General features: G+C 31.7%; 1 protein-coding gene across 1 annotated transcript; it reads right to left on the reverse strand.

Annotated features, from left to right (window-relative positions):
- Positions 1-257: 257 nt before the first annotated feature.
- LOC111714968 (parkin coregulated gene protein homolog) lies at positions 258-11,956 on the reverse strand. The gene is made up of 10 exons (XM_023490196.1): positions 11,818-11,956; positions 11,355-11,418; positions 10,426-10,491; positions 9,550-9,634; positions 9,061-9,157; positions 8,584-8,661; positions 6,671-6,779; positions 2,375-2,415; positions 1,698-1,762; positions 258-419 (listed from the first exon to the last, which is right to left on the reverse strand). The coding sequence occupies exons 1-10, from the start codon at positions 11,867-11,869 to the stop codon at positions 321-323; spliced, it is 756 nt and encodes a 251-aa protein (XP_023345964.1). The 5' UTR covers positions 11,870-11,956; the 3' UTR covers positions 258-320.
- Positions 11,957-12,477: the final 521 nt, after the last annotated feature.

The raw sequence follows: 12,477 nt of genomic DNA on the forward strand, positions 1-12,477 counted from the left end.
TTGACACATTTTTATGTACATTTAAACTTAGTTATAATTTTAATACCAATATATATAAATGTTATACAATGAAAATTTTCTGTTTGTTGTGTTTTCATGAAAATATGGCAGGCTAAATGCATTTCTTTAGTTATCAATTCAACGTTTTAAAGGTGTTATTACTTGTTTACATTTAAATACTTGATTAGAAAAATCTTTCAAGGGTACCGTTGTAAATTGGGCATTGCCATCTTTTCCATGGAGGGTTACTTGAAATTACGCTTAAAGACACTTGTGCAATGACAATTAACATTTTTTAACTTTTTAAATGTTTTTTTTCTTCACTTTCTAAGAAGACATGATTCGTAGGTCGGGATCATATATTTAATATTGATAAAAGCGTCCGGACCACCTCGTCTCTCTAGTAGCTCCAGGGTCTCCTAAATATAAAAAAATTGATTTACTTCCAACTTAATAATCTTCCATTTTTTTAAATATTTGAAGTTTTCTTCAGTTCTATACTCAAATATCTCTGGAATTGTATATAGCTACAAGCACTATAGCTCCGCCCGTCTAATTCAGTTTGATAAAACGCGCTGGGTTAACCAATTACTTGGTACACAATTGACGGGCTGGTACGAGTAAACACTACACCAGACAATTCTTGTAAATTGTTTGGATTATACAACTTTAAACTTACTGTCAGACAAGCTCAAGATTCAAATTTAAATGTTTCAATGAACATGAAACACTGTAATTGGGCAGTGCAGTGTACACCATGTTTTATGCTTCTGAGCTGGGAACTTTAGAATGGTGGATATCAGGATTAATGCTTGATCCTCTCTTTTTGCTAATCACGAGTTTATGTTATTCTCAAGATTAAATATTTAGATCAACAAATTTGATTATAGGAACGCCAGATTTGTTGGTTTTCTTGACTGGAAGAGCCTTCATTTAATTTTTCACCCATTTATTTATTAATACATTAATTATAATTGGTTAAAAAAGAATCTCCAACGTATTATTAAATATTTTGCTTCACCGATAAATTTACAAAATGGCCGACAACAAATTCTTTATTTGTTAGAAATTGAGGATTTCTCTCATGGAATAGAATTTATTTTCAAGGCTGTTATTGGTCAATACAATTTACAAACTATATACCCGGAATCTCATTGGAGATAACAATGTACGGATATCCAAAGAGAAAGAAAAAGAGTGGATTTAGGACTAAAATCAAAAGTTTCCACAATGGATTATTGGATATTCGGATTAAGTAGTTGGGATTAAAGGTTATCCATTCCAAAGTTCCCAGTTCTTATAAAATTATTTGATCAACATGGAATGCGTAAAACATTGCCTGAATGTCGTCCTCCTATTCCACAGTTAAATTGGCTTCACTGAACACCAAACTGGTGGAAAGAGGAGTTAAACTCTGCAATAGCTGTGTCGTAACTAGTGGTTAACACGGACTTTTAAACCAAGTTACAAACTGGGATTCAAAAAGTCGAGTTTAAGTAGAATTTTTGGCACTATTAATTTCACTCAGTTGGTTTTAAGTGTTATTTAACACAAACGCCCATTTATGGCACAGCTAGTGCAGAGTTTAACTCTTCTTTAAAACTAAACTGGAACTCCATTGTTGAATGTAAAAGTGGAGTTAAACTCCACTTTCAACTCGAGTCTCTGTTTGCTGGGTTTATACTTCCCAATCCTACCTGTATTAGGTCTCCTATGTTTTCACCAAATCGTTGATGATAATCTATTCCATCGCCGGAGTTCACTAAACAAAGCTTAGATCAATTTCAATCATATTTGTCAATTTGTCAATTTTTCTAGTTTTCTAGAAAAAAGCCGAATCATGCTGATTGTTTTACGGAAAATTCCGAAGAAGACAAACTTTTGATCAGTACTAACTAACTCTGGGACAGCTTAAAAAAAATATTTAAATTCCGCTATTATTCAAGGTTAGGTTAGACCGTCTGAGCTAGCACAGTATGAAAGGGGGGCCGAGCGCTGCCGCTTTTGGATAGACCAAGGGGGCCGAGCTCCATAAAAAAATATCCGGGGTTTGTCCCAATGGATTCGAATCTTCAAAATTGTGCGAATAATCTTGAACCAAGTAGCGAAATATACCCAAAGTGTAAACTGTTATCATGGTGATAGTGAACCGGCCCTTCCTTTGAGGTTGGATATTGGCAGGAAAACCATGAAATTTTGAAAAATAAAAAAAATCGAAAATAATTCAGAGCTAAATAGTTTTTGATTTGGAACTGTCCTGTAAATATTTTAACTGGGTAATCAAAATTAAAGTTTAGTTTCATATGGTTTGATCCGTAGAAAATGATAAATACAACAGAATATATTGAAAATATTGCGATAATTTAGAACTTACAGTTTTTCTGTTTGAAGAGATTAAAGACTGGAAGGAGTTGTCTGAAAGAAAAGAAGAATATTCAAAAATCCTTTATTCAATTTTGATGGAATTTATCACACCTAATATTTCCCGTTAAGTAACTTTTTCATCCTGCTATTAAAATTTCAAATTTCAGACCTAATTTATCGCCTGTTTTTAAATAATTTGAGTAAAACGGAATAAAACTATATATTTTTTCTAGATTGTTTTCGATCAAAATAAACTGAAAAAAAAAATCCCGGCAAAAACTTAATAATACCCATTAAATGACATAAATAGATATTATGTACTAGTTTCTATTTTTGTTCTAGTGTCCCATTATTTATAGTTCATTAATCGCTTTGTATGCTTTTTAAGGTTTTTATAAAAAAAAATCAACAAAACTTTCAAGATTCAAAACTGTTATATGTTAAAGTTTGCTTTATACAACTTTGCAATATTTTTATTCATATGAAATAAAAATTTGAAAAAAACGATCTAAATGTTTATATTGATGCAAGTTACAACTAAAGTAAATAAATACTTAAGAATAAAGACGGCAAATTGGGCCATATGAAATTATTTGGTTGGGTAAAATTGTCAAATTATTGTTTCGGGGCCCAATTTATAATGTAGGGCTATTAATGTCGTCGTTTTTAAAAACTTTAAATTTAACGGACCATGAAAAAAAAATCTCATTAAACATAACGTGATATACACTAAAGTTTCATTCTTAGCTACGGATATCACATGTTACTCATTAGCAAGGGGGCTGGATCTTAGCTACCTTTCCGTGTATATTAGCCCAAGTGTATACTTCGGACCAAGGAGATATTGAATAGAAGGAGGGGGCAATAGGGTTTCCGTACACTTTGCTGTGACGTTTTTGGACTGCTGAAGAACTAGTTTTTGCGTAAAAACAATAACAAAGGTAGCCGATCTAATGTAAACAAACATGGGTTAGTAAACTGTGAAAGTAGTATTAATCTCAGAGGCGCAACTAGGGGGGGGCGGCTGGGCGCGCGCCTTCCTCCCCTAGCACCTGAGAGGGGGGAGGGCGCCCCCCCCCCTGCAGAATGAAAAGAAAGAAAGAATGGCGAAAATCAGTATGACAGGAATAAGAAAGTTATTGTAGAAATTTTATTATACTATAGTTAGTTTTAAAAAGAATATTTTATATTTGTAAATTCTCAAGGCTAAAGGCTATTGAAAACATTTAATGTAAAAAAAGTTCTGAACTGTATTTTATTTGTGTTCAGTTTAAAGAGTATTCGTAGATATCAAACTTTGAATTCTTATTGTAAAATATTCCAAGTTTGAAATATCAAATGTTTACACCACTCGGTGCAAAGATTTAGGAATTAGAATATTTGAGTTTGTGGCAAAAACTCAGTTCCAAATTTAGAGAAAACTCTGAACCTGGCAAATTTCTAACTGATTATCATATTTGATAACTAACAAGATTTATCTTCTTTGACAGAAGTTCTGTAAAATCGAAAATGAATTTAGATTATGAATGTTGGTTAGATCAATCATTAATTCAATAACTTCAAGGGAAAAGGTAACATTATCTGTCCTTTTTCGATGTGGATGATTGAAATTATTATTTACCTATGTATTTTTATGTTTTTTTTCCCAGAAACTATAAATGATTATTTCTTGCAATTTAATCTGTAATTAAACCAGGTACTTAAAAAATACTCTTTTGCGATTCGCACACATATTCAATGAATTGAGTTACGCAAAAACTAGTTCTTCAGCAGTCCAAAAACGTCACAGCAAAGTGTACGGAAACCCTATCGCCCCCTCCTTCTATTCAATATCTCCTTGCTTCGGACATTTTACTGATCAAGAATGTTAAGAGGTTATGGCCTAATCATACAGTACACACATCAAATATGCAGTACGCTTTCGGAGTACAATTGTGTATTAGGAGGTTTAGTATCTTAAATTTTACTCAGTTTTCTCAGAACCGTTTATTATTGATGAAATATTGCTCTGTAATATTATGTCTTCCTGTGAAAATGTAATCCTGCACACGATAAAGGTGTAGTGGATTGCAATAGTCAAATGGAAAACAGATTCTCCTAGCTAAATATTTTCAGAAATCACCCCCCGAGTACTGTAATCATAGAGAATAGAATATATAGAGAGGAATTAAAAGAATCTCTCGGTATGAATTTTTTCAGTCCCTTTCAGCCTGAAAGGGAGTTCAAAGTATACAAATCATGTAAGTGTTCACAAATTATATGCAGTAGAGTACATTAATACAGTATGTTCCCTAAACTATTCATTTCAATTTCGAATTTTTTAAACTGTTAAATAAACTTTATAATGAATTAGGTGAATAAAAAACATCATATGATTTATAGTTATAACGGAAAATCATCGTTTGTAAAGTGGAAGGCATAGAGTCTATGTGAAATGATCATTGGTCAATTATGAAACCAGCCTATTTCATAAGTTGGTTTTCTTTTAACAATAATTTTAGATTTTCTATAAAATGATATTCCAGGGCCCAACAGGTTATATAGCATAAATATGTGAAGTACACCTGCAGTATGGAAACAGTACAACAAAATGGCCGTTTTACACTTTTTTCTAGTTAATTCCTCTCTATATATTCTATTCTCTATGACTGTAATATACAGATTGACCTTTGGAAGTGGAGTACATGTCCTGTCCTGTACAATTATTAAAGGATTAGCGTAAATCATCACTCTATATACTATATCCTCGTTACTCATTAGTTTTTTATCTTTTAACTTGCTTCAAAAAGCTTCAACCCAACAAATTTTCCTTCAAAAATAAAGCTGTTATCTTCAGAGGACTTAATTCTTGGTTTTAAAATCACAAAATCAAAACTTTCTCTTCAAGTACAGTTAGACCCTCAAAGAGAAATACATCGGAAGAATTTATCAAATGTCGCCTTGACAGTTTTTCAATGGGTTTTATACTATTTTACGTAAAGGAATTGAGTCTTTGTAACAAACTCTGATTTTTTAATCCCTTTATCTCTATAACCCAATGTTTTAGACCCTAGATATTTCAAACTATAAATGCTGATGGATCAAATAATCAAAGTTTGAAATATCAAAGGTTTACGCCATCTGGTTTTAGAGATAGGTATTAGAAAATTGGAATTTGTGGCAAAGACTCAATTCCTTTCAGTATTTGCGAAAATCAATAAATAGCCATGAATATGCGGGAACAGTTTTAAAGAGTTCCATATAATCATTTAATTAAAAAACTAAATATCTGCAACATTCCATTATCAGAAAGTGAAGGATACAACATTTGATGATTTCTTTCGATGTATGGCTTATTTAGGGTTTAACTGTACAGCAAACATGTAAATTAGGATTTAAACTACAAAAAAACATTTAATATAAAAATATGTTTATTTTATTTTGATGTTTGTTCAAATTAAATAGTTTATGTCAGAAAACTGTAAAAGTATTTGTCCTCTATAAGAAAAATTACTAAAAGTTGATCACAATTGTCTGGTTATGTAGAAATTCATTACATAAAAATTTAATTTTCTTCATCTGCAGAATAGATCTAATTTAGGGTTTTAATTTGCAAAACTTTTGCGAAATTTTTTCGAAAAAAGCGCAAATTTTTGCTTTCGTTGCGTTACATTTTTCTATTCCACAGTTTTATTGGTCTTATAGTACTCATGAAGCCATAATAATTCTTAACAATATTTTTCAGAAACATGTTTAGTTTTGTAAATATTCAACAAAAAAATCAATCAAATTGATTAAACAAAAATATATTTGGGTTTGTAGCCTTTCCCTTTTTTGGGAGTTTATTGAAGTTGAAAGTGGAGGTCAACATATTGTTTATTAAAAACGTTTTTAAAAAACCTTTCAAAATATTAGGTTGGAGAACAGAATTCTTCACAATCTGTTGTTCAGGCATTTACGATGGATTTATGAAATAAGGATCTTTGATTTAAATATTATACAGAAAGCAAAACTGTTTTGAGTAATATTGAGAATAGATTGGAATTGGAATATTGAGAATAGATTGGAATTGGAATATTGAGAATAGATTGGAATTGGAATATTGAGAATAGATTGGAATTTTAGAGGAACAAAGTACACGCATCACAGCAGAGAGACAAGTTTAAGGTTGTCTCTGAGATTTGAATAATTTGCAGCATACATTCGTAATTTGATAACGTTAATTGTTTAAAACAATACAAAATACACATAGGGTCTGGTATTTTTCAAATTTAATATAGTTTTTTTGTGAATTCGGGGTTTACTGGAGATTTGAATTTTGTTTTACCTGTAGTAAGGAACTATTGCCTGTCCAATATAATCTGCACTCTTTACAAGTTTCTGCAGAGCTTTCAGAGTTCGACACATTACATCCTCCTTCCGGGTATTCAGAGCAACTAAACAAATAATATCAAAGGGAGAGACCGGCAATATTTGGTAGTTGAGCGGAGAGTGCAGTATTTACGGTGTAAAATTGTTCAGCAAGAGCACAAATTCAATCTTAAAAGTCCTCCTGGATTGTTAGTTCTGAACGGAATGATTTTGAGAATCAGTTTTTTTAAAAAACTATTTAATAACGACCATGAAAAATGTTACACACATTCTGTAGTAAACAAGGGACATATTTCTCAATAAAACTTCACAAAGGAATCTAATGCATCCTGAAAAATGTCTCAGCTATACTGCACTTTCAGCTCAACCACCATGTCTAGATGGTATCTAGAGCAACTTATAAAATGATAGTCTAGAGAGTCCTTCCTTTCTGGTATTTAGAGCAAATAATAAAATAATAATCTAGAAAGTCCTCTTTTCTGGTATTCAGAGCAACTAATAAAATATTATTAAAGAGATTCTCCCTTTCTGGTATTCAGAGCAACTAATAAAATACTATTAAAGAGACTCCTCCTTTCTGGTATCTAGAGTAACTTATAAATACAATTAAAGAGAGTCCTCCCTTTCTGGTATTCAGAGCAACTAATAAGATAATATTAAAGAGAGTCCTCCTTTCTGGTATCTAGAGTAACTAATAAACTAATATTAAAGAGAGTCCTCCTTTCTGGTATCTGGAGTTACTAATAAAATAATAGTCTAGAAAGTCCTCCCTTTCTGGTATTCAGAGCAACTAATAAAATAATTTTAAAGAGAGTCCTACTTTCTGGTATTCAGAGCAACTAATAAAATAATATTAAAGAGAGTCCTCCTTTCTGGTATCTAGAGTAACTTATAAAATAAAATTAAAGAGAGTCCTCCCTTTCTGGTATTCATAGAAACTAATAAAATAATATTAAAGAGAGTCCTCCTTTCTGGTATCTAGAGTAACTTATAAAAACAATTAAAGAGAGTCCTCCCTTTCTGGTATCTAGAGCAACTAATAAAATAATATTAAAGAGAGTCCTCCTTTCTGGTATCTAGAGTAACTTATAAATACAATTAAAGAGAGTCCTCCCTTTCTGGTATTCAGAGCAACTAATAAAATAATATTAAAGAGACTCCTCCCTTTCTGGTATCTAGAGCAACTAATAAAATACTATTAAAGAGAGCCCTCCCTCTCTGGTATTCAGAGCACTAATAAAATAATAATAAAGGGAGTCCTCCCTTTCTGGTATTCAGAGCAACTAATAAAGTAATATTAAAGAGCTCCCTTCCTGGTACTCATAGAAACTAATAAAATAATATTAAAGAGAGTCCTCCTTTCTGGTATCTAGAGCAACTAATAAAATAATATTAAAGAGAGTCCTCCCTTTCTGGTATCTAGAGCAACTAATAAAATAATATTAAGAGAGTCCTCCCTTTCTGATATTCAGAGCAACTAATAAAATACTATTAAAGAGAGTCCTCCCTTTCTGGTATTCAGAGCAATTAATAAAATAATATTAAAGAGAGTCCTCCCTTTCTGGTATTCAGAGCAACTAATAAAATAATATTAAAGAGAGTCCTCCCTTTCTGGTATTCAGAGCAATTAATAAAATAATAATAAAGGGAGTGATCCCGAAAAATTGAGAGGTAAATCAAATTGACAAAAAAATGTTTATTTCAATCATCATTTTTTTCTATCCAATGTTTCCAATGAGTCCATGGGCGTATAAAGTAGTTTTGCTTAAATATGTTTTCTTTCCCGTGGTTTCGGAACACCTTTATCTTAAAGATCCCGGGGGGGGGGGCTGAGCCCCAATAGCCCTCTATCTGTCTGAGTTTGCTTACGTTTAATCGGAATAATGAGTTGTGGAAGAACAGGTAAAATCTTCTTCCCTCCTCCTCTAGCCAGTAGGTCATCTATACCTGATAAATATTTACATTAAATGGACGGTAAGCGTAGTTTCAAATGAGCCTTAATTTAAAAATGGCAATGTTTATATACAATGGTATCATTTCAAGGCTTTTCTGATCAAGTATGAATGAAAATATATAGACCAACAAAAAAGTAAAAAATTATTCCAAAAAAATCATTTAAGGAATGAACATGGGTTCCAAAGTTAAGACTCACTAAACTAATAACCAGGTCCTCGAGTTTATATTAATCAGCTTGATAACATTATAGAAAAGGGCATTGCTCACATTTAGCAATATATACAAAAAAGCATAACTAATGCTAAAATGTTAACTTAGGCACTAAGTCTACCTTAGTGCTCAAAGATGTTCCTCAGAGCCAAAAAACTCAATACTCTCAAAAAACTATACCTTGAACAGCGAAGAAAACAAATGGATGCTGGTTTTCTCTCAGTCCGTCGAAGAAAAGAGGCAGGTAGTAGTGATAGTCCAGTGATTCAAGCGGAACCTAGGACAGCATGCTGGTCAGATGACACAAAACTAGTTAGAGATAGATATATCCCATGTGACCGTATGGATAAATTCAAAATCCATCTTAAATAGCGAGAACGAGTTATGGATTATCTTTCTTATATGCCTGGAAGCTCAGGCATATTATTTTCAAGTTTCTTTGTTTATTTACTTGCCGAAAACAGTTGGCACTTTTTATTTTATTTTTCAGTTTTAGTAATTATTATAGACATCATTTTTCAATCAGTTGTGTGCAAAGCAAAACTAATAATGATTGTCTTTCGATTTGAGTACGTTTTAAGAAATTTAGGAAGCTGTTCTATAAAAAAATGAACTCAAAGAAAGAAACGTTTTAATCAATTCTTTAATATTATGGTCAATTTCTATTACCTTCCATGAGATTCTATTCCCGCGGCCATCTTGTTTCATGGAGAACGGAAAATCTCCTCTCTCATAGGACTGACGAAATGTAGTTCTGAACAAAACAAAAATCAACAATTTCTATCAGTATTTTATTCCAAGTTAATGGCATAATTTAATATTGTTTAATAAGTTTAATTATAATGTGATTTAATTGTTGAAGAGTCTTTTTCTTATGCATGTTAAATAAAAGATATAGTTTTTCATCATGAATTTTTATAATTTTGTTTTAAAACTAGTCATCTTGCGTATGCTTGTATTGAAGCTAAAGAAAAAAATTTGTTTTTGCGATTTTACAAATTTTTGAAAACTAGTTTTTTTAGATATAATTTGAGATGTTAATCAGATATGTGATTCTACCCCGTTTGCCTAATATAGTCTGTACAATGTACATCTTGCTCTGTACAGCTTACATTTTTAAACTAAATCTACCAATTTTTTTAAGAGATTAAATTGTCTTCAGATTACAAGCAACAAACTTTAATTTCATAATTCTCATATTTTGCAACCTATAATAAACTATAGTTTTAGTAGATGTAAATATTTTCATTTACTGATAGCGCCGATTAAAGGATTCATAACTCTGATTGCATGGGGATAGATAGACAGATAGATGTTACCGCCATACTTTTTCTATTGGTTAAGAATAGACAACAAGCACATGACTGAACCCTGATTGGATCAGGAGCTTTGAAATATAATGGGAAAAGATTTATGGATCAGGAAATAACAGTTTTGGACATTAACTCTTTAGATAAATTGAAAAGTTGGAATTATTAAAGGTGTAGGACATCAAGCAACATGAGATATATGGATTAGGATTAGGTTAATCAATAGTATTTCTACCTGGGAGCCTGTCTGGGCTTGAAAGCAGAGCAAGATGGAGGCGGTGTCACAGAGGTTCCCCTTTGCCTTCAAGTTAAGTGATAATAATTACAACAATAAAAAAAGAAATATAATAATAATAAAAACAATAATAATAAAAACAAGATGGCTACCCATAAGTGTCCACAAAAAAGAATAGCTGAAGTGCCCGGTGTTGCTTGTAGAATTTAAAAAAAAATGATGAAAAGAATGTTCATCTTAATTTGTTTAGCCTATATTACCCCCCCCCCCCACCCCGATACCAATGGGTTCTCTCAAAAAAATTCAGCCAATTTGGTTCAGCCGTTTATCCAGCTATAGCTAGCTAACATATAAATATATATAAATATATGAGCGAAGAGCTTTATTAAATAGAAGATAATGACAAAAATAATGACAATTCACACAAAACTAAGCTAGCATGGGATAGGTAAAATAGGCCTATGATAGGCCGGGTACTGTAAACAGTCTGTCCGGTACAAGGGGTCGGTCTGAGTCGAATTTATATTGACCCTACACTCCTGTATGCCGAGTCCATTAGCGCATGATCCAATCAGGATTCAGTCATGTGCTTGGTGTCTACTCTGAAACAATAGAAATAGTTTGGCGGTAACATCATTCTTTCTATCTATCTCATTATTTAATCAGAGTTATGAATCCTTAAATCGGCGCTATCAGTAAATGGAAATATTTATTTCTACCAAGGTGCCTAGTCTACCGTGAATAATGATGATGATATTAAAAAGATTGATTACGGTAATAAAAATTTTATATTAATAAAAAAAAAAAACAATGAAAATAATATTAATGGTAATTATGATAACAATAATGATAAGAAACAGGAGAAGTCAAACTGTGTAAATATTTTAATATTTCTAATTATAAATTATTATTGTTGTAATCATTCTTTCCTGGACTGTACCGAGAAAGCAGGCACCAATCTCTGACAGTCCCTATCGTAAGGACCGAATTTACCTAAATAAAACAAAAAATGTACATTCTATGTACAGTGGACACAAAGGTGATTTTGCTGGAGTAGGAATAAGCTTGAAGTTGAAATAAAAAAGTTAAAGAGTAAAGAAAATACAACGGATAATGTTAAAACCTTGTTTTGAATCACGGGCAGCCGTATAGTTGATTTGAATTTCCGAGCCGGGTCAAGGTTTCCGTTCCCAGTTTGTACTGTTCCTAGCTCTACGGGCAGGACTAGCCGGTGCAACAAGGCTTCATATAGGTTGAATTTACTTTTACTAAAAGGGCAGAGGTGCGTGGAATGAAAAACAAAGTGAAACTTTGTATGAATAAACGTTTTTCTATAAATTAACTAAAAAGATATAAAATACAACGTGGAATAGAATATAAGGATTTGATTACCTTTAAATGGAACCTTCCAGGTGCCTGCTGTTGGCATATTCCCTGTCAGCATTATAAAAGTTTAGAATACTTAAACAAGCTTTTGCGCCCCTTTTTAGAATCAATTTTAGCTTTTAACTCTTGCTTTTCAAGTCGTCAACCAAAAATTTTCGCGGATTTTTCTGTTCAAATTAGTGCATTTTTAAAAATGCTAAGTGAACAAATTTTTTTCCGTGCAAATTTTTTAAGTTCTAACAATTACAAACCTTTTCATTAAGTAAATACAAAGTGGGTCTCAAATTTTTACAGAATTTCGATAAAAATAATTTTTTCTAAATTATTGATCAACAAGAAATTAGTTTATCCTATTTTTTTAATTCGACTATTGTTTACCGAAACCAGCAGAAAATGGTAAAACTAAAGTTTCGCCTATTAAGCAATTGGTACCCCACCAACTTTATTAGATATCTGAACAATCCCTTTATAGTCAGAATAAAATATAAAATATAAAATATAAAATATAAAATATAAAATATGAAATATAAAATGGTGAAATGGTTTTGTGTATGTATTAAACTGCCTGAATGCAGTACTGTCCGAGGTAAACAAAGCTTGAGGGGAAATTCGGCCTGAAGTTGGCTTGTTTTATCAATAAACAGAGATATACTGGAGAATTAATAG

This window comes from Eurytemora carolleeae, unplaced genomic scaffold (genome assembly GCF_000591075.1).
Source record: "Eurytemora carolleeae unplaced genomic scaffold, Eaff_2.0 scaffold647, whole genome shotgun sequence".
NCBI lineage: Eukaryota > Metazoa > Arthropoda > Copepoda > Calanoida > Temoridae > Eurytemora > Eurytemora carolleeae.